The 23529-nt window shown below is 38.0% G+C and overlaps 1 protein-coding gene across 1 annotated transcript in view; it reads right to left on the reverse strand.

Annotated features, from left to right (window-relative positions):
• fgf11b (fibroblast growth factor 11b) overlaps nt 1-23529 on the reverse strand; it is a 46093-nt gene that overhangs the window by 14915 nt on the left and 7649 nt on the right. Inside the window, exons 2-3 of the mRNA XM_044139626.1 lie at nt 13544-13654; nt 11150-11253 (exon numbers count right to left, since the gene is read on the reverse strand). Of these exons, the coding sequence (XP_043995561.1) occupies nt 11150-11253; nt 13544-13654 (215 nt within the window). The remainder of the gene's footprint in view (nt 1-11149; nt 11254-13543; nt 13655-23529) is intronic.

Below are 23529 nucleotides of genomic sequence, written 5' to 3' on the forward strand. Positions count from 1 at the left end.
CACGCCACGTTACATAAGTCAGTGGGGCTGAGATGTGCTTCTTATGAGGACTTTGTGGAGGATGAAACTGGGAGTTAATACCGTCTGCGCATGTTTGCTCTGGTCCCTGGCGCTCCGTAAAACAAATTGTGCTCTCCAGACATGAGCCGAGTGGATGATAATGTGCGGAGACTTATTGCTCAGCTTTGCAGATTGCTAGATGAAGATCCCCGTCGATACACTTCTGTTCAGAGCTGAAGACTGATGACTGATGTTACTCCTTACCAAAAAAAAAAAAAAAAAAGCTCCTCAACTTTGAGTTTTCTGAAACTTTAGACTATCCTGTCTATTTTTGGACAATTAGTTATTTCACGTCTCAGCAAATTGCATGCACCACTTTCCAATATAGCCCTGAGGAATTGTGGAAGTTAATACAAAAAAGATTATGAGTGTACCGTAAAGATTAATTCTTGCAATCCCTTCGCTCTATTTTTTACATATATAGGGTATCCTTCATAATGTTTTCATTACTCTAAAGAGATCTCATTTTGTTTTGTTCTCTTGTTCTGATCACAACTTGACCTAATTTTTCTTGCTCATATTTTCTCCTCTTTTGTTACAAAAGCAAATAGACATTGGAAATCAAAGAAAGGACATTTATCCCTCTTATACCCTTTTACTTCATTTCTTTTCATATTTCCAATTTTCTTCCTCTGCTTGCAACACGGCGTTTCTCAAACGCAGAAAACACCATTTGTTTTGGTCTCTTATCTTCAGTATGGTCATATAGCAAAATATTTTTTCTCCCCATGGACATGAGTTTTGCATAACTGGCACTCAAAATATAAATGTTTCATTTTGAGTTGGTTGGAGGGCAGAAATTAACCTCAATAGTGAATCTGGGCTAGAAGAGTTTATCATCTATAAACTGCCTTTAAAAAGAAACCTTAAAACCGTTCCTAAGCAGCAGAGAACATTGACTTTTAGAGGAATTTGTTCTCTTTCACTTCAGTTTAAGGTGCAAGTTGCCAACTATAGGGAACAATCTGTACAAATATTATTTTGTCCTAAGTGGAATTAAAGCTCTTAATCATTGCTTGGCACATTTTACAATTTTTAATGCTTTTACTCCTTGTTGATATGCATGATTTTTATTAAGTGTGAAAATTGTGTTGACAGGTGGATTATGCCTCGACTGTCTTTGACTGCTGCTGCACAGGACCACAGTTTCTTATTGCTCCAGGTTCCAGATTTGATCTTCATAAAATGTACAATCTCTGACGTTGATATTAGCTTATTAGCGTTATCATCAGCTAGCGGTTCAGCAGTTGCGGGATCCTCAGACTATTTCCAAATTGTTTGTGTTTTGTGTGTCACTCTACTACAGACAAATGATCTTAAAATAGTAGTGGGTGCTTCTTCAGTACTTCCGCTTTGTGTTGTTAAGTTTATTGAGACGTCTTCGTTACGCCTGGTTCACACGGCACGATTTTTATGCTGATTTTTGCAGCAATCTTAAGGACACACCAATTATCAGGATGTGGTTTGAGATAATTTCATGAGACATGACTTTCAGTGTGCGGTATGTTAAGAGAGCGATCGGGTCTGAATGGAAGAATGTCGACACCGCTCCGATGTACAATTGGGCTGACAGAAGTTGTTGTCATGGTGGATCAGAAGGTTTGGTGGATGTGGGAAATGTCTTTCTACAAACTATCGCCATTGCATCTTCCCAGTCAGCCATGTTTGTTTAATCTACCCCCTGACCTTTCAGCATCCATTTGTAGTCTTCTCCCAACGAGCTTTCCAACTAACTTTGCAACATCTGCCAAGTCAACAGACTCACTTTTCTCTGAGTTCCCAAGTATCTGTCTTTTCTTTATGGTTATCCTATTTGTCTTTTATAATATTCGCCCCAACAGTTTTACATATTCACTTTATCACAAGGTCAGATTGAATAAATAGACATGTACAACAGCCGAACTGTGAACTCATTTGCAGCAGAGCGTATGACTTTGTTTGCTAAAAGCCGTAATCTGCATGACTCAAAGTTCGAGTGCAACAACAAAACTGAGCCAAGCGCACAAGTCAGCAAAGACAAACACACAATTAATAATAAGAAACATCTGTGTAGAATAAGGTAATTTCTAGAAAAGAAAAATACATGACTGAGTAAAACAAAGGGCTAAAAATACATCACCCAAGATGGAAAGCATGAAGACTGCAACCCAGACAAAACAAACATAGCAGCAAGGTGCCCGGAATCCTCCAGATCTAGGAATCAGTTCACAAGTTGCAAGGAGGCCTTCTTTACAGATCATGTGTGCAAAGAAAAGATTTCTAGAGCTGATCAAAAATGTGAACAAAGTAAATTTTTAGTTTATATCAATTAGATTCTAAAGGTTTAAATGACTCGGTATGAAAACTAATGTTGAGGAACTGATGATATATCACTAAGTCACAAACAAATGAATAACACTGCCCTTCATTAAGCACATCTTTTAGTCTCTCTGTAAGGATTTTCTACATCTGTTTCCGTTCTTGCCGTGCATGTCTTTGTTATTTTGACATCTCAGTTCTTTTTGGATTTTTTTTAATTTCTTTTTCTTTTATTTTTTTGGTTCTTGTTCAAATTCTGCCATGATTTGTTTAAGCTTTCTGTTTGAAGCTGGTTTGTTGTCTCCATTAACATTACCTCCATTACATCTGACAGATGCAACTTCAGAAAGCATCTTTACCTCTTCATCTTTACCCCCCCCCCCCTTGCACAGTGTATCAGTGTATGGAGTACTATTGATTGATTTCTTCTGCTTGTCCGAGGCTGAAATTTTTGGCCAGCAAATCTGCGAGCAATGGGCATGAACGAGCAAAAAGTAACAAATAATTACATATAATTAGGTGTACTAAGAAAAAAAATACGTTGTCAGGTGTCCTTGTGTGCAACTAAATGTCAAATAAAAAAAAAAAAGATATAAACAGTTACTGCATCTACTTGTCACTGGAATCACAGAAGAAAATATGGCTACATGAAATGAAACACGTAAAAATGTGCATAAAGCGTGCTCTTTTTGTGGTGCCACGCCTATAAACTCAGCAGTGCGACTGTGCATGAGAGGAATTTCTTTGTAAAAGGTCAGTGGAGGACGCAGTTTAACTACTGATTGTTTCTGAGGAAATCCCTGTTCCTGTCGGTTCACAGGAGCAAGCCACCGCAGCCTATCCATGCTAAGCAGCTCGTCACAAGATAAGGGAAGGCAGTGTGGTCTGTCCCATAATTCACTGTAACCTCAAACACACACACACACACACGCACACACACATACCACAATGTACACTGGGTGTCTTTGTTTTTACACGGCAGGTTTATGTTTGTTAGTTTGTAAAATTTAATGGTGGAAATTATCAGAATTAATTAGCTTGAAGATATTCACCCCCTTAAGCTTTGTCATGTGTAGCTTAGTTGTGCAACCATCATTTAGGAACTCTACCACTGAAGTCTATCATTTAATGAAAGAGGTCCTCAATTAGTTTTGTGCATCATTCTGGAAATAGAATAACTAATCACGATTAATCGCTGTGCTTCATTTTGTAAGCTTGAAATGCATATGCGCATTTTCAAAAAATGCTTTACTGTCTCAAAACAAATTTTCAGTTTTCCAGTTTTTTGTATTCAGAGGGGTTAAAAAGAAGTCACTGTATTTTACATGTACGTATTATCTTTATGGAAGTAAATATGTGCCATCAGAATTTGAATAAAAAATACCTCTGAAATTTGAATGTTGTATATTAGTGCTTACTTTTTCAGTATTAAAATAAATTCAGAATATATTTTTAACCTAAAAAAAAAATTCAATGTCATTATTTTTGCAGTAAAAAAAAATTCGGTGTAATTTTTTTTACATGGTTGCAATTTTCAGTTATTAAAAAAATTCACATTCCTATTTCAAAGTGATCAAATTTTCAATATACATATTTTTCACAGTTTAAATTTTCAGTGTTAAAAAATTCAGCATATAAAAAATTCAACTTTTCAAAATTCAAATGCAATATTTTCGTTGTCCTCCAATTCAACTTGCTCAAATTCGCCGTCTCAAATTCAGCGTCTAAAAATTCGCTGTCTCAAATTCAGCGTCTAAAAATTCGCTGTAAAAATGGCCAAGGTTACTTCAGGTCACAGACATTAGCAATGGATGTCCGATTCCAACATCCACCTAATCACGTGATACAACCGTCATATTGAAGAAATACCAGCATCACCCAGGCTGGCGACCATGGAGGCGAACGCAAACCCAACGGTGAGTTTAATGCTTTCATATTTCTATAGTATATTTTATTTTGTGCATGAAGTTTGATACATTATCTTAAAGCCTGATTTAAAACACGGGTTGGGCCGTTGTTAATCTTACACCGTGTAGTGCCGGCATATTACATCTCGCTACCTCCTAGCACCCCTCCCCGCTGTCCCACGTCCAATTTCCCCAGTTTTATTTAAAAAAGAAATACCACTTGGGTCAAGTCTAGAATCTTTAAAGAGAACTGATGGGTGGCGACATTCTGGGTTGTTTGTATGTTGTCTTAGGTGAGACTGAGACAGGCAGTCTTAGTAAAGTCGTAATTTTTCAGGAGATGCTACCGCTAATATCGCTGCCTTGTGTGCTTCAAAGAGGGGCTGTGAACACTTTCCGACATTAATTATAACCACAACCCCATTCTGTTCAGCTACCGTATTGTTCAGGTGACTTCATTACAACATCATCCAAAATACTGCTTCTCTTATCTGACAATTGTTGATATACAATATTAATTTACATTCTTTTTACTTTGCCGTATAAAACCTCGTTCTGTTACCTAGCAACACTATAAACAACCGCCTTTGTTTTTTCAGTTGATTTTAACTCATTTTCAAGAAAATATATGCTTGTAAGTACATCTGTTAACTTATTTTAGATTAAATATCATAATTTAATTTAGATTACTGTGACTTCTCAATGCTGACCTACTGATGTCAAAATACTTTTTTATTTTACTGACAATTTTTTAAATGTTTTTTTTCTTTTTTCTCTTTTCAAGGAACTTTTGCTGAATCATATTTTTGATAGACTCCGTGATCGTTTGGAGCAGGAAGAAGCAGTTTTATATCTGGGAAGAGTGTGCACAATCAAAGGTTTGTACAAATGACAAGTTTCAATATGTGATGCTTTTGAATGTCTATAGTAACATTAGCTTTGTGTGGTCTTCAATATGATGAGATTTGAAGGGCAGTTTTTAATCGTTTATTACTCCATAATTGAAGGACTGAGCGACTGTGGAGAGATCTGTGGACGGCTGTAACATGCATCTATTATGACGTGCTACACTACCTTAAAGAAGAGGGATACCTGGACATTTCAAATGAAGCACTCCTCTTCTGTTGCCATTATGTCTTCCTGCCATGTCTGCAGGATGATCTGGATACTTTCTGCAGTGGCTGGGACAATCACCCACTTCGAACTGAAGCAACATGACTCCTAACCTGCTCTGGGTTCTTGGTCGTACACATCATCCAATTCCTGAACCCCACGGTGCCTTGACAGAGGTTATAAAGATTATAACGGAGGCTCAGATGTATTTGCTGAACATTTTATGTTCAGATTTTTATTTAATAACAATAGCTGAATAACGGCAAACGGCTGTTTGTAACCAAGCAACCAAAATCACCAGAAGGCAATCACGTTTTAACAAGATAACTATCACATTTTAATAAGATACATATGACGTTATAACGTGATAGCGCTCAATACGCTTCCGTGCCAGTTTAAAAATTCACCATTTATGAAATGTAAAGCAAAATGCTGATCATGTTACCACAGAGGTGAATTTTAGTGCTTTTATGGTAGACATGTCAGAGAACAAAAATGTTCTAAATTTGTAATTTGTTTGTTTTTTTTCTTTACTCAAAAGGAACCCATTAGGTACATTTGTACATTGTTGTAGTGCTTTACATTACTTGAATTATAAGAATCAGAAAAAGTTTTGTCTTATGTTGTTTATTTTCTAATACCTAAAGCATATATGAACTCATCTAAGTACATTCAATAAAATTTTGCATAAAAAAACAATTTCAGTTTCATATTTAAAACTGCCTGTACAAACAGTACTGACTCAGAGAAATGAAATATCTACTCTGAACATTGTTATTCTAGTTCCTCTAGTTTTGAATTTGACAAAACTAGAGAAATTAGAGTAACAGCAATGTTGTCGCTCTAATGAGTAATACATATGATCACATTTAAACATATGTATCGAACTTGTGATCTGACAAAATCAGAAAATTTAATTGATTCTACATTTCAACAAAACTGTTTTGTTTTAACAAACTGATTCACAAACAAAGAACTGCTACAGCTTAAATGTAGATTGTTTTTTATTTATTTATTTTTTTTAACAGGTCAATCACTCAAAGCAAGCCAAAGCCAGACTGCGTAGAGGAAATGCATGCTACAAAATCCTCACTGAAAGAGTTGTAATTCCAGTAGTGACAAGGAATTCTTAGTGTTTTGTAGTTTCCACGAACAATCTCCACAGACAGACTTGCTGGCAGATTTTCCCATCCAGTCCAGAATTTCATCATGTGTCCTCTTCCTCCACTCCGTGGTCTTTCAGTTAGTAAATTAAGAAAGTGGCTTGCAGATTCAACAATAGCATCCTGACTACCCTGTAGTCACAAAATATATAAAAGACAAAGTAGCAGTTGAAAAAGGATTAGTTAAAAAGAAATTTACACTTCATGAGAATGATCACTTTTACTCAGGAAAGCTCTGTGCTGTAGGGTTCCCACCTTTCAGAAATTAAAATAAGGATCTAGCAGATGGAAAGTGTCATTCTATTTCACTAAAGAAACTAAAACTGCAGTACCATAAGTTTTAAAGAATAAAGAGACAGTATAATTTCTTCAGCTTCCCTCTTAATTTTTTTTTACAATTGCTAGCATTCATCCTCACTGACACTGTTCAGCCTGGCATGTGTGTCTTCCCTCTCCTGTATCTTTGCTAGGACATGGTAGAGTATCGGTTGAGGACGTTTTAAAAAGACGCAGGTTGAGAGCGGCTCACCACGACTGCTAACCCTCTTTTGCACCCTCGTGTTTCTAGGCAACCATGACATCATCAATGGTCCAAAGCGTTCTGGGGTCCTCACTAGCTCCCGCCACATTAGCTGAGCTTAACATGTCTTGTGTTTTATTTTTGTAATTATTGTTACACTAAATGTTTATATGCATGTGATAGGCGTTACTGTCGGACATACAGAAATACCGAACAAATCGCGTCTCGTTACGGGGCGATTCCGTATTTTACGAAAGGGATGGCAATCCTACTGTGCTCTTCTCTCATTAAAATTATAGAAACTATATAAAACACAAATAAATCTACATTTGTAAGATTAACAACGGCCCAACCCGTGTTTTAAATCAGGCTTTAAGATAATGTATCAAACTTCATGCACAAAATAAAATATACTATAGAAATATGAAAGCATTAAACTCACCGTTGGGTTTGCGTTCGCCTCCATGGTCGCCAGCCTGGGTGATGCTGGTATTTCTTCAATATGACGGTTGTATCACGTGATTAGCTGGGTGTTGGAATCGGACATCCATTGCTAATGTCTGTGACCTGAAGTAACCTTGGCCATTTTTACAGCGAATTTTTAGACGCTGAATTTGAGACAGCGAATTTTTAGACGCTGAATTTGAGACGGCGAATTTGAGCAAGTTGAATTGGAGGACAACGAAAATATTGCATTTGAATTTTGAAAAGTTGAATTTTTTATATGCTGAATTTTTTAACACTGAAAATTTAAACTGTGAAAAATATGTATATTGAAAATTTGATCACTTTGAAATAGGAATGTGAATTTTTTTAATAACTGAAAATTGCAACCATGTAAAAAAAATTACACCGAATTTTTTTTTAATGCAAAAATAATGACATTGAATTTTTTTTTAGGTTAAAAATATATTCTGAATTTATTTTAATACTGAAAAAGTAAGCACTAATATACAACATTCAAATTTCAGAGGTATTTTTTATTCAAATTCTGATGGCACATATTTACTTCCATATATCTTGGTCTAACTCAAATTTTCATCAGGATGGTTTTTTTTTTTATAGCAAAATTTGCCACTGCTCTCCTGGCTCATCTTTTCACACAGGTTTGTGACTCTGTATAGAGATTACAGCAGTGCAACACGGTTGCGCTGCTGTAAACTAGGTGACATTTTGAAACAGAGAGCCCTTTAGGTCAAATATGTCCCAAACGTTCCAGATTAATCGCATGCGCTAACGGATTGACGCGTTAACGTTGACGGCCCTAATTTAAAGGGTTGCATTGTTTTTCTTCTATTTCACAGTAATGCTCCACTTTGTGTTTGTGTGTCTTAAAAATCCTAACAAAATACAGGGAGTTTGTGACTGTAACGTGAGAAATTGGGAGAATGTGTGCTGTTGCGGGGCTGCACAGTGGCGCAGTTGGTAGAGCTGTTGCCTTGCAGCAAGAAGGTCCTGGGATCGATTCCCGGCCCGGGGTCTTTCTGCATGGAGTTTGCATGTTCTCCCTGTGCATGCATGGGTTCTCTCCGGGTTCTCCGGCTTCCTCCCACAGTCCAAAAACATGACTGTCAGGTTAATTGGGCTCTCTAAATTCTCCCTAGGTGTGAGTGTGTGTGCATGGTTGTTTGTCTTGTATGTCTTTGTGTTGCCCTGCGACAGACTGGCGACCTGTCCAGGGTGTACCCCGCCTCTCGCCCAGAACGCAGCTGGAGATAGGCACCAGCAACCCTCCCGACCCCATTTAGGGAAGAAGGGTGTAAGAAAATGGATGGATGGATGGATGTGCTGTTGCCAATTGTGACACAAACGCTCCCCAAGGTTATTATGAAATCTGAAACATCCATGAAACAACTGCTTCATGTTTATTTCATGAAGCATGTTTTGGTTGGCGCAATGTTTTTTTTTTTTTCTTTGCATAACATTTTCTTTTGTGCAGTCCAGAGGTTTAATAACACAGTGTACTCAGTACTGTATAATGACTTGAAACTAATACTTTTTACATCAGTCTTTTTTATTTCAACAACTGTCATCTATTAGACAATGGAGAATGCATCTCACTCTCTTGCTTAGTTGGGAACAATGTTTTAGTGATTGCTAAAGTGTATGTACCACTTCAGCTTGGTCATAGCTTCTATGACCAAGCTGAAGGCTTTTGCATCTTCAGCTGGCTAATGAATCAAGACTTGAGGACAAAAATGTGCATCGTACTCAAAACAGTACTTTTATTGACCTAGCATCATGTTTGCATGCTTTTGGGTGCAGTGTTGGGTAGTAATGGATTACATGTAACGACGTTACGTAATTTAATTACAAAAAAGAGTAACTAATTCGTTATAGTTACAATGAGAAAATATGCAATCCAGTTACAGTTTCTTCCGAAAATATTAAGAATTACAAATTTAGTTACATTTTTTAAAAAATATAAACAAAAACCTTGCGAAATATGTAATGATAAATTTATTGCTTTGCGCCCTTTATCGCCGTTTCCCGCTGCGGCTCCTTGTCTCTCTCATAGCCGCAATGCCACTCTGATGTTCCACCCTGTGCTGGTGGAGCCTCCTGGAGGAACAGCAAGCGAGCGGACGGTTCCATTTCAGCTCAAGCAGCGCATCAAAAATGACAGCCTTCCAGCACTGGAAATTTAAGGAGCATTCCATTTATGTAACCCAGGCTCTCCCTCTTCAGACCTGTAGCTGGTGGAAGACACCCTATGGGCTCTGCGTTGTGTTTCTTTTCGTGAAAGTGGAGTGTGTTCGGTGCAGGAGAGGAATCGGACACAGGGCTCTTTGTGGAGGGGAGACTTTAGCGCCTTTATTTCATCCACTTTACAGGCAGTAAACAGACTGTCAGGATTTAACAATTTTCCCTTTACAAAACAAGATGCAATCTGCAGCCAACTGGCACACTGAACAAACAGGAAAAAAAGATCGGCATACCAACGCAATGTATATTTTACACCGGGCTAGCGGAGCTGCTGCTTACCTTACAGGCAGTAAACACACTGTAAGCAATACAGCAGCTCACGCGCAAAAATCCCCTGCACTACGGTGTCCCCGGCAGGACAAACTTCTCGGAATTGTGGTAATACCAGCAATTACAGAAAACAATAGCACCCTCTTCTGTAACATTTAGGCACTGCTTTACATTTACATCTGTGAAAATGGCTCAAATTTAACCGTGCAGTGCAAGAAGTGTTTGCCAGCTATCAAGTACTTGTCCAGTCAAAGCAATCTATGTCAAACCCTAGGAAACATTTAGAGGTAAATGCAACTCACTGATAGACGAAGCGTATTGTTTTACGACTATTTGACTGTTTGGTGTTGATGCGTGACAAACGTTGGAATCTATTCTTTCCCATGAGACATTGTATGCAATGTGCTAGTGTTATGGTTTTCATGAACATAAAGTAAACTAGAAAATTCCTGAAGAAATTTAACTGGGGCCTGCCAAAGTGTGCCCGTCGGTTTGGACACAGGGTGCTAAAAATTAGCATCAATGCTAAGCTTAGCTAAATAGTAGTCATTAGCTTGTGGAAAGTCACAAGTATGTTAAGTAAGCTGGACGTGCACCATTCAGTACGTTAAAATGAGTGTATAAGCTGAAATTAGCCAAAATGCTAATGTAAGCCTAAATACTTTTAGCAGCATGTGGGGTATCATTAGAATGTTCTCTATAATTTACTTACTCCATTCAGTATACTAAACATGGCTATTAAGTCAGAAAAATAGGCAATAGCTTATTTAAGCTAAAAGGCTAATGCTAATGAACTGCCTTGCTGTGCAAGGCAATTCCCTAACCTGAGAGAACCAGATAATGCAGAATCATATTATTGCACTGCCTGTGGCGGTGCACTAAGAAAAATAAAATGTTGAACATGGGTCAATACTCATTAAAACCTCAAAGTAATCAAAAAGTAATCAAAAGTAATTAGTTACATTACTTTTTAAAAGTAATCAAAAAAGTTACACAACAATTACATTTTAAACAAGGTAACTTGTAACTGTAACGGATTACATTTTTAAAGTAACTTACCCAACACTGTTTGGGTGTTGTGTTGTGCTTAAAGATGTCCAGCCTGTGCTTACCGAGGTATAGAGGTATCCTTCGCTGTTCATGGCGAGGTACAACCCTGTTTTTGTCCCCTGAATTGCCACAATCCGCAGTCCCACCGGGATTAAGTTGAACTGTGCTAAATTAGGGAATAAAGTATGAGCCAGACAGAGAGAGAGAGAGAAAGAGAGCATGACAAAGGGAAACAAGAGAAAGTCAGAGGTTTGTGAAGGGAACCTGCAGTACCACGGAGCAACACATTCTGTGTTCACTGTTGGAGGCGGCGTGGCTCCAGTGTCACCGCTCTGTGCTGCATCTCTCAGAAGCCCAAATGCTGCGACCTCTCAGAGTTCATGTTTATGGAAACAATACACCATGTCACCTTCACTGTGCTCTCTAAACCTGGAAGAATAACTAAAATAGCAGCGACTAAAAATACAGCCGACACAGTAAGTGCACACAGTTACAGTAGCAGTAATTGAGCGGATATTTAGCCCAAAACCAAGACATATTGTATCATAAAATATAAAGTAAGTAAATGTGTTTCCCTTTCATAGAATTGTTCCTATTTTGTCATGTTCTTTTTTTTTCTTGTTTGTTTTGTTTTGTTTTACATCATCTATAAATTTAATATCAGATAAACTTAACCTGAGTAAATATGAAGCTAGGTTTTTAAAATAGGTTTTCTTTTATGAAAGAAAAGTATAGGGGTGGCACTGTCATGTTGTGGGGTTGTTTTCCTGCAGGAAGGACTGATGCACTTTATAATATGGGTGGCATCATAAGGAGAGGAAATATGTGGAAATATCGAAGCAACATCTCATGACATCAGACAGGAAGTCAACGCTTGGAGACAAATGGGTCTTCAAGATGAACAATGCTACAAAATTAATCACAAAATAGGTTGAGGAGAGCATAATCAATGTTTTTTTTCTTTTTTTGGGGGGGAGGGGGGTGGGGAGGCAACACACAGCCCTGATTTCAGTTCCATAGACAGTAGGTGGGCAAACCTTTTGGCATGTCAAGATAGAATTAGTACCGGGCCACAGAAGCTTTTGTTTTATTCATAGAAAAACTAAAATGACTTAATTATTGAATTATTTGTATTCATCTGGTCTCTATATTTTAATGATCAAACCAAGTAGTTTAGTTTCTGTAGAAAATGAATCTGTAAATAAAAATAATAAAAAAGTATCTTGCATGTGTTCCTCTTTAAGGAGGACACAAGAAAAAGAAAAATATGGTACAATTTCCACAAATTGTATCAGAAAATGTTCCCAAATTGTGTGGAACTTTTTATGGTTCTCTATTCGCTTCATCTAGATGCTTTTTGTGGAGTCAACAAAACATTCAGTCCTTGTTCAAAAATTGCCTGAGATTGAGAGTTTATAGTAATGGCTTTATTTTAGGAAGATCATAATTTGTCTACATGGCCAGAGACATTTTTTTGGGCAAAGCAGAAAAGGTGTGTGTGAGCACTTCAGCCTACATACATAGCCACACCAGTTGTGTCAGAAGGAACGGGGCAAAATTCCCCAAAACGTTTGACCTAAGCTGTTTGACCTCAGCTCGAAAGGAAAAATCCACCAAATACTAAAGGAATCTTAGTAAACTTCAGAATTTGAAGACATTAACAGAAGTGCTTTCCATAAGTTTGGCATTTAGCATAATCATTTTAGCAAGCTGAATTAAAGTATGAGTTTCTATTTTATGCAATATATATATATATATATATATATATATATATATATATATATATATATATATATATATATATATATATATATATATATATATATATATATATATATATATATATATATATATATCTGGTTCCAGTTGTAAGTCCTAAAAGTCAGCAAATGCATGAAAGCCGTCCAGGCGTCAGACGAATGCTGTGCAGTTTTTGGTCTGCAAACCACACTTTCTTTGCAAAAGGTCAGGATCCGTGCTCATGCAATCTTGGCACTGACAATGCCACTGCCTTTTATTGTTAGCAGCTTTCAGCAAGAGAAATCCAGAGCCAGTGTGATTCACTGTCTGTTATCCATGCCTTTCAGAGCAAGGTAGCAGTAAATTGGCAAAGTTTGATAGCCACTTTTGGCAAGACGCTGCATACTCATTCAAAGTAAAAAAAAAATAAAAAAACAACAGTAGTAATTTAAACACATTTGTCAGTGGAGCTGTGAAAATCCAAAGTTTCTCCAAAGCTCTTTAGCCTCGAGGCCCCTGTTGCCCGATCAGGCAGCTGCTGCAGCTATGTTTAGTTTGAATCACACAGTGCAGCAGGCTCCAAATGAGAGCATGAGCTGTTCCACTCAATTACACCAATAGTCAAAACGACAGTTACCTGAATTTTGTTTGCTGCGCTCACTTTTAACTCCTGCAACCGTCGCAAACGACCAAACAGGAAAATCTAGCACACTTACAAAATGCGCTGCTTTCGTCCTTCGTGCTGCCCAACGTGCCGTCAGGCTGCATCTGCAGGTAGAAACCATGCTGGCTGAACAGGCGAGTAACAATGCCTTTTAGTTGCGGCTCTGCAACGGAACAAAGGGAAGCAAAGCATTAAGACAGATGCTGCGGCCGCGTGTTGACAGAAGATAACGCATAAAATACAACCTTACAAAACGAAAGTTGTGACTCAAACGTCTCAGTGTTGATCAGAAGACTGGCACAGCTTGATGTTAGAGTGTGATGTCACAATTAGCACATGTTTTAAGATTACTTGATTATCTAAAACTGGTTACTTACTGAATCCCAAAAGTTAGTGCATTATCTTAAAAAAATGATAAAGCCATGTCTGTGAAGGCAATGCCTTCCGGCATTTACAACTCCCTGTTAAAGCTGAAAAACACATGTAGAAACATGGTTCAGTAATCGCACTATTTTCTTTGGACTCAAGACACACTGAGTGGGAAATGAGTATCTGTGGTAGCATGTGGTTCAATACTGAACACAATCTAATTTTCACATCTTACCATGCGCATTAGTAAAAGAACTGTGGGATGTAACTTGGTGGTACACCTGCTTTACATATATTCTTTTAAAGAGAACATCTTAAAGAATATCCTTAAGATTACAAATCTGGCTTTAAGCAAGTTTTTCAGAAGCTTTGATATAAATTTTGACCCCTGACAAACTATGATCCTATTTTCTTTCAAGCAAATCAATAGACAATACGTTACAAAACAGATTAAACGATGTTTTCAAGATGCTGGTAACAGAAGACCTGAAACAGTAACGCATTTATGCAAAAGCAGCTTTTTCTAGAAATACTGACAAATGTATACTCTCTATAAAGAAAAAAGATAGAAATCAGCTGTTGAAAGAAATCGGAGGTGTTCAAAAGTAAAGCCAGAAGAAGGAATATGATGTCAAACCAGATATAGAAGGAAAGGAAACTAAATTTCCGATGTAAATTTAAGACATATTTGCAATCTTCTTTGAAGCTGCAAGAAAAGGCAAAACTTAAAGCAGACAACAGGAAGGCAGATTAGAGAGGAGCACATAGTCGACTCCCTGTTTTGAAATAGTTTGGATCTGTAAATGTTGACAAACAAGGTAAGAATCTATACTCTCAACACACAGATAGATTAAGAGGCTAGCAATGCTAACAGCGACAACAAGATGCAAAAGCCAGTTAGAAAACACTGATTTGTGCAAATTTCAACATTAGCAACACAGAAGTGGTCACTGGAATGTCTTAATTTAACCTTCAAACCATGAAATTTACTCATTAAATGCAGCCTAAAAAAAACTCTTCTGAAAAAAAAAAGCACATCTATGGGATTATTTCTGAAAGAATTCTATAAAATATGAGTTTTCCCAGTGGCCAAATAGCTAGGTCTGTGGTAATACACCTAGTTATCTAGACACAAATGTGTTGTGTCTCAGGCTTTACAGTGTATGAGACAGTCTGCAAATGATTGGAAGATTGACTAATAAGTGAGAATTCTCTACAAACCTCAACACAAAAACACACTTTTTTCATGCAACAAAAAGTGGAAAGATGAAAAAACTGGGGTTTTCTAGCCTACTTAACATCGACTTTACCTGGAAATTGCAAGCCCTCTGAACAATTTAAATGTAATTAAAGACGTTTTTTGTAAAAAAAAAAAAATCTAATATAAACCGTTGTTTCTAGAAAGGAATATTACATCACAAAACAGACATGAGAGACTCATTACTCAGCAATCTCAAAGGTTTGAACCTCTGAAAGTCAGTTTGGCATGATACTGACTGACATCAATAGAGCTGCCTCAGGCCTTCAAAAAAAAAGAAAAAAAAGAAAAAAGAAAAAGGTAGTAGCTTATGCATTTGGTAAAAAATTCAGAAAGATCTCAAGAGAATCTGAAAACAGCTGTTCTACTGTCTGGAAAACAATGTCCCCACAGTAGAGGACATTGAAAACAGCTGACAACATACAAGGCTGTTCAGGAACGTTTACCCTAATGGCAGACCAAAAGATGCTAAATGAAGTCCCCCAATTCCCCGGCATGTTGTCACAGGAGATATAGCCTTTCTCTCCACTGTTGATGTGAAAGTGTATACCTTTACAATCAGGAAAAAAAAAAAAAGGTGGGATAATGTTAACTTTGAGGAGAAGAATCGTCACAGGCTAGAAGGATGTTTCCACATGAACACTTCTGGGAAGTTTGGAGTTATGGTGAATCATGGAAGTGTCACGTTATGGGAATGCCATGCTGCTACATGATCTAGCCAGCTTGCCATCACATGGTAATATACCTTGTATCAGCATATTTTTTTTCTGGAAAATGTGAGAGCATCTCTTAAAAAAAAAAAAAAAAAAAAGTCAACTAAAGCTGAGCCAGACCACGTTAAATAATAATAACCCAAAACACATCAGACCATCCACCAAGCACCGCTGGAGATTTAGGGAGTGGAAAGTCCTAGACGGCTGCCCAAAACTGCTGCTCTTTGCAAATTCAAATAGTGATGGGACAATGCAGGTGTGTTTTTCTCCCCGGAAACTGCACTTAACTTGGCCTACAGCTGCTGAAGTAACACAACAAAGATTTCCAGGAAACAAATAAGACCAAAAATACATGGAACAGGGAATTTGCTTCTGAAGGGTAAAGAGGCTCCAGCTCTGCAGCACGAAGACATAAACATCATCTGCAAGAATCCTCCGAGACCTCTGACATGGCACCGCACAATTTCATTTAGTCCGGCAAATGAAGTGACAAGTCATCTTTACTGCGGCTTTAACAAGGAAGCGTAAACACGGAGAGGAGGTTTAGGACACTGCGGTGAGTCATCCAGGAGTTTCCTCTCAATTAAACTCCTCCCATGTCTTCACACACACTCCCAGGAGAAATACCTACAGGGCACAGCTCAATCTACCAGTCTTCCTTGGACTAGCACAGGGAGGAGGGGTGGAGAAGAGTGGCAGGGGAGGAAATGATGAGATCTGTAGCACTATTTCTCAGAGGAACTGTGCCAGGGTTGAAACATCAGTGAAAGTGTGACCTACTCTCATTGTTTTTCTCGCAGCTCCCACTCATCCTCTCTCTTTCAAAGGTGCATATCGAAAAAAATAAAATAAAAAATTGTCACTGATTTTTCACTGCCCTGGTCATACTCGTGTTCTTTGTTTCTTCTTCTTCTTCTTTTTTTTAATCCATAACCTTTGAGTTATGTTCTTTTTCATCTCACCTAATAACACAATACATCATCCAATTAGAGCACGCAAGCCTGTCATTACTCGTCCCCGAAGAGGCGAGCGAGAGAGATGATAGAGTGAGACGGAAAGAGGAATGGGAGGATCAGGGGCGGAGAGATGGGAGCAGAGGGGCCAGAGAGAGAGAGAGTCATTAAGAGTGGGAGCTGAGTGTGCGCAGGTATAGACTGTTAACCTTTAGTAAGAAATGTAGTTGACAGTTTGTAATCAAGCCTTCAGTACATTGCATTAAAGGTAATAAACCAAAAGGGTTTCCCTGAACCGGACAGGTCTTCCCTAACACCATAGTTCATCATGTCTGTGGAAGCTAATTACAAAAACTCAGTATCACATAATGACACGGTTATATGTGGAAATTATTTAAAAATCTGAAAGGTGTGACATGTATTTGCATTTAACATGCTTCACTTTGATACTCTTTAACATTTTAGAGAAACCATTGAGAACTCATAACATTAGTAGAGTCTACCTTGTTTTATTTAATCTCACTACAAATCGGGCTAAGATGGTTGTTTTAAAAATATTAGTGAAAGAAAACAGCATTACGAAGACAGAGGAGAACGGCAGACAAGCCAGGGGAAGTGATGGGGAGAGGTATACATCAGGGTCAGGTTGTAAAACAACAGCCTAAGCATTGAAAAACTGAAGTTTTGTTCTCTGAACCCACCAAGATGGGGAAAGAGCCAATATGCCACCGGTAAGGAGGAGCTACCACGATCAACAGCTCGGGTGGGAAAATTTGTCATCAGGATAACAATAAGTCATACAGTCCACAATTATGGTGGACTTCTTACAACTTTATGTAAGAAGAAAAAGATCAAATATATATATATATATATATATATATATATATATATATATATATATATATATATATATATATATATATATATATATATATATATATATAGAATCCATGGTAACAGATGCTCATTTCAAACTGAATTAAATGAATCTCTATCCTCAAAATTCTACACGCAAAATTCCCTTATTACAACAATGTGCGAAAAACATTTTTGAGATTTTTGCAAATTTATTAAACATAGAAAACAAAGAAAATACATTTGCCACAAAGTTCAAAATTAAGTTGTTTCCACTGGTTATTACAATTTGTTACTCTTTAATACAGTCCACCTTCTGATATTTGAACATTTTATTAAACAGCAGATGATTCGCATTTTTCACAGCTGTGTTCAGATTTTAACTCTTCCACCTTCCCAAACCCAGTTTTCACAGTGTCTAGAGAAACATTCATAATTGCAATGCTTGATTTTTCAGACGTTTTTTTAGCTCCAGGTGTGGCTCTGTCACAGCCAAAGAAAATAGCTAAATAAAAAGGAAACATATCTGAAAATGCAAAGAAAAACCCTCTCAAGTCAGATCCAACTCTCCGTCTTACAGGAGCGAAGGCTCTATCGCTGGGTAGCGCTCCTTGGTGGATGTAAACTTAATTACCTGAGTTAATCTCGAAGCAGAACGTTCCAAACTCGATGGTTTGTGACCAACCCCGAGCAGAGAGAACACAAATTATTCAGCAAGTCGACTTGTTTTCCTCATTATGCGCACTTAAGGAGCAAACTGTCAGATAGTGACACACTCTGACAGCAGTCTAACTCTGCCTGGATTAGCAGACACACGGAGTTGTTTGCATGAGCAAAAAGCCCTGGTTTTGCATCACGAGGGCCTGGAGTCTGCTCTGAGAGAGGAAACAGAGCTGGTGATGGAGAGGGTTTCATAAAGGACCCATGTGGTGGCTTTGGTATGTTTGAAAACGGCTGCTTTCAAGGTGGAGAATGTTTGATGTTTCAAGAGGCCAATGGAGTATCAAACATTTCTGTTATTTTACTTCAAACCTCCAATGTTCATCTGAACAGAACTAGGTGTACCCACAATTATTAAGACTCCGGAGTTTTCATCAACTCCAAGTTTTTTTGTTTTTTTTTAAGTTGCCTGACTATCTCATTTACTTACAACGGAACAGAACCACTTGCACACTCTTGCATCAGCATTGCCAATTTAATGTGATAACTGAGATTGTGGATATTAATATATAATACTTAAAGTCATTTAAATTTTTTTTTTGTTTATAATTTTTTTTTTTCTTACTATGCTGTAGCAGCATGTGAATTCATTTTCCATCACAGCTTTAAGCAATTTAAACGTTTACAAAAATAATCCACCATTTTTTCTAAGATATTTGAAAAGAAATTGTAGCTAGGAACCTCAAATACCTATACACAATGCAACTTCACACACTACTCTATGGCGTTTGCAAAGCTGTGGAAGTGCGAAGATGCTACTCACTGTGTATATTAATACATATTCTGGTATATTCGATGTTTGAATTACCAAAATAGGCAGTTACAAGCATTTTTAAAAGGGGAAAAAAAAAGGGTATGTTTTCTCAAATTTAAGCTAGCTGCTAGTGGTTGTGGTTCCAAACCTGTGAGAATACCAGGGGTAAAATGTACTTTAAAAAAAAAATAACTATTTACAAAATAGATAAGTATACTTAAAGTTTAAGACCTTTTAGCAGCAGCAGAAGAAAAGCTACAAGGAGTAGCTTAATAAGCAAGATAATCATTTTTTTTAACTCTAACAAATTAGAACGGTCATTAATCAAGTTTGGGTCAAAATCTAATCAGTATATAAATACAAATCCAATACCTGTATACCTGTATACCTGACCGCACCTAAGTTAGATTTTTTTTTATGAAACACTTGCACCACTTTCTACTTGTTTTAGTGCAATAAAACTACTAGGCTAGCATGAAGTAAGGTTTAGTTACTGCTAAAAAGATGCTATTCTGGAGCCTCCAGATGTTACCCGACTGAGCCCTGGGTTATATATTTTCCTCTGGTTGTCATTCCCTTTATAAACACACAACCCGTATGTTTTTTTTTTTTTTTTAGGAAAACACATGTTTGCCAGATACACAATGTGTGTCCACTTTATCTACCTTCGAGAGGTAAATCACTTCAGGGACATGTGTGTGAGTGTGTGGGCTTGAGTGACAGAAAACATTCACTGATCCAGGTCAGCGGAGAGTGGGTCAAAGAGCTCAACGTCTGTTTATGTGCATTTGCACGCAGGTGTTGTCGCCGCTTCCGACAACATGTTGACTCATCAGCGGCTCGCATCCAAGCGACCTCTTCCCACACGAGGGAAAATGGGATTTGCAGCTTACATGCAGAAATGTGCTGGGTGTCACACAGAAAGTGATGCCATTCCTGAAAGCGGTGTGGGTTGTACAGGAAATTATCCTTTCACATAATATGACAATAACATTTATATTTGTTCTTATGTCTGGTAGAGATTTACAACAATACTTGACTAGCCTCAGTGCTAAAATTTAAGAAAGAAATTTCCCTTTAACAAATTCACTCTGTTTTAGTTTTTAGTGTCATGTTTTAGTGTTTCACGTCATCAAAATAAATTTTAATATAGGTGGAAAATAACTAAAGTAAATACAGATGTTGTTTTCTGGTATGATTTCATTTATAGAGAAAACAGCTAAAAAAAAATAAAAAATCCATCTTGACCCTTAGTAAAAGAAATAGGGCTTCCCTTGTTAAATCAAAAATCACCACACCTGATTTGAGTTTCTAGCCTGAGTAGCAGAATGAAAAAAATCACTTAAATAGAACCTATCCAACAACACAAAATAGGCACAAAAAAAAAAAAAAAAAAAAACATTTTTAAAAGCAACATCATCCAACCCAAAGAAGCTCAACAACAAATGAGAAACAAAGTCATTACCACTTATTGTGGTGAAAAGGTTTGCTAAGCTGCTTTGCTTTTTCAGGACCTGACTTGTTGTAATGAAAGGAATTTAAGTATCATGCCTGGTCATCAGTCTGTGGTCTTAAGCTCAAGCACACATTGGGAAAAGAGCAGAACAGTGATCTGAGTACACATGCATGTCCTCAAACATCAAAACAGGAAAAAACCACATCACTAGTTAACAGTAAACACCGGTTACTAAGTTTGGGCATTCACTCAAGGTATCTTTGATATTAACAACTAATAAAAATCAGCAAGGGGGAACATATTATCATTAATGTCATTCCATTTCCAACTGACATAAACACTGAAGGAATTAGGTTCAGTCAAACACCGCAGGAGATCATATTTACGAGTGTGTTTTGTTTATTTGATTGTGAGTGCCTCTTATCCCTGCAAAACAAACCCCAACAAGGTTTTACAAAGGGATGCCCCCCTCATCCAATTTACATTTGGCATTAACGATCATCTTGAAAATCACCCGGGGAGGGGGGACGGTGCCTCACCTCCCAGTATGACCCTTTCACACAGCAATTATGTGTGTCTCTGTTTAAATGAGGTCAGAGCACATAAGAACCCGATCTAATCGCCGCGTGGCTCACGGCTGCCATCAAGGACACTCAGACCCCTTCTCTGCAATGAAATTGTGCCGGTAAAAAAAAGCGGCAGTCTTTGCTGCTGGCTCAGTGTTGGGGTTGTTGTTTCGCTAAGGTGCATATCTTACTTGATTCGAGCACCGTTTTTTATTTTGTTTTCTATTTCACAGCGGATCTCTGTAACTGAGCTCCTCCTGATAAAAGCTGGAGGTAGTTACAAGGGGGGAAAGGAGGCTGCATGACTGAGCAACCAAGGGCATTTCTTCTTCTCTCACTTTGGCCGAACCAAACAACAGGGGTTTTCCTCGATTTGTGCAGTCAGGACTCCCCCCCGACTCTCCCCTTCGTCCTCTCACGGTTGCCTCTGTTTTAGCTGCACGCAGCTTGATCGGGTGCACTTGTGCACATATGTTCGTTTGTCCTGCATGCTGCATGGAAAGGAAGCGCGTCTCTCGTGTCATGTTTGATTCTGTGTCAAATAAAGTGAGGATCTGATTTCTCTCTCTTTTTTTTTTTTCTTTCTCTTTTCTAAACTGGGCCACAAGCTCTTCTGTGCTGCCGTTAATTATCAACGTAATGGGGAGATGGAGCGAGGCTAGCAAACATCTTTGAGGAATGCTCCCTGTTTGTCCAGCAATAAAAGAGGGAAGGGCAGGGAGGAGGAAGGGTAAAGGCCAATGATGGAATGCCAGAGGGCTATAAAGACACACAGCGTGAAAAGCTTTAAAGGAAGCGCAGAAGAATGATGCAGGTAGAAGAAGACGAAGAAAGCCAATGGGATGTGGCGAGGTTAAAAAAAGAATACGAACGGATTGGGTAGCAGCTTCTACACTGACCTCCTAATATGAATTCAAGGCCTCTTGAATCATTTAATGTGACGGTGGGAGCCCCAGCCCAAACTTGGGCCGGAGCTACTGCAGCTTATTAACGCTGCTGACAAGAGCATGTCAAACACAGACGGGAGCAAATAGCACTCGCAGTGATTCCCTGACACACATTCAATAATCACATATGCGCTTCATTAGCATTGTGACAAGACCATATTGGTGACGGCGAGCAATATGCTCCGACAGGCGCTGCAGCGGACTTTTAAATTAAACTCGGTGAAAATTTTTAGAGATGCGAGGAGGGAATTTGTTGGTGACAGAAATCAGACAAACTTTCTGCTTGATTTGCACTAACTGGATGTCCAACCAGTTAAAAACTCAGAAATACAGTACAGACCAAAAGTTTGGACACACCTTCTAATTGAATTCTATTAGAAGGTGTGTACAAACCTTTGGTCTATACTGTATATTTCTATTTCTTTTTTTTGCAGGACTACAATGAGTGTTAGCTGGTCAGGCTGACAACATTCCTCTGTGCTGAAACACTTATGGAGGAAAGAGACATGTCTGTGGTTCATTGAGAGAGTGAGATAGAGAAAGAGAGAGATGTTTAACAGAACAGGAAGGCTAAATGTTACAGGAAAGATTCTCTCTTTAATCCTGATGATCTTTAAAACTCTCTCTATCATTGAACTTGGTGGATTTGGATATGGTTGCATTTTGGAAAGCTCACAGGTAACATCAGCATCAACATTTGCTAAAATATACACATGGGCATCAATACTTTAGTTATGCTAGCAACTGCACTAACTGTGTTAGTTGACAATAATGTACTATTCTAAATCTACATTCAAATGTCAATTAGTTGTTTTTTTTCCTTTTTCAGAAAAGAATGACACCCTCTTTTACTGCTTCTGTTCCCTCATACACGCTTCTATCCTAACATAAACAATGATGTATTTTTTATCTTTTAATAGACGATCGGCAGTAATTGGATTAAGTGGAAAACCACACCAGCAAGTCAGAGCTTTACAAAAACTGAACTTGTGCCTGGCGCATCTCTAAAAATCATTGCACAGTCTTTATGTGTTTGCTTTGAAATCTTTTTTTTTTTTTTTTTTTACATGAACTGCATATCACACAAGCACAAGAACCTGTCCGCCATGCCGCTACCCTCACACATCCCTTTGTTCCACGGAGCCTCCAGCAAAGACATAAATAGGCCCTTTAATGCATGCAGAGCAAACAAATAGGAGCGTCATCAGCAGTGCTAAGGGCTTCGAACCTCTGTCAAAAAGTGTGACGATCACACTGTTGCGAACTCAACACGCTAACAAACCACAAAGGACTCAGAAGGACTTGTATTTGCTTCGATTTAGTCACTCTGTCCAAAAGAAGTATGAAAACCTTCACTGACAACAGGTAGAGGCAATTTGTCACTGGAGGAGAAACACAAAATAAGTTACATAAATTAAAAGCAGCAACCTGAGGAGAGAGACTAGTT

Source organism: Gambusia affinis, linkage group LG15 (assembly GCF_019740435.1).
Source record: "Gambusia affinis linkage group LG15, SWU_Gaff_1.0, whole genome shotgun sequence".
Classification (NCBI taxonomy): domain Eukaryota; kingdom Metazoa; phylum Chordata; class Actinopteri; order Cyprinodontiformes; family Poeciliidae; genus Gambusia; species Gambusia affinis.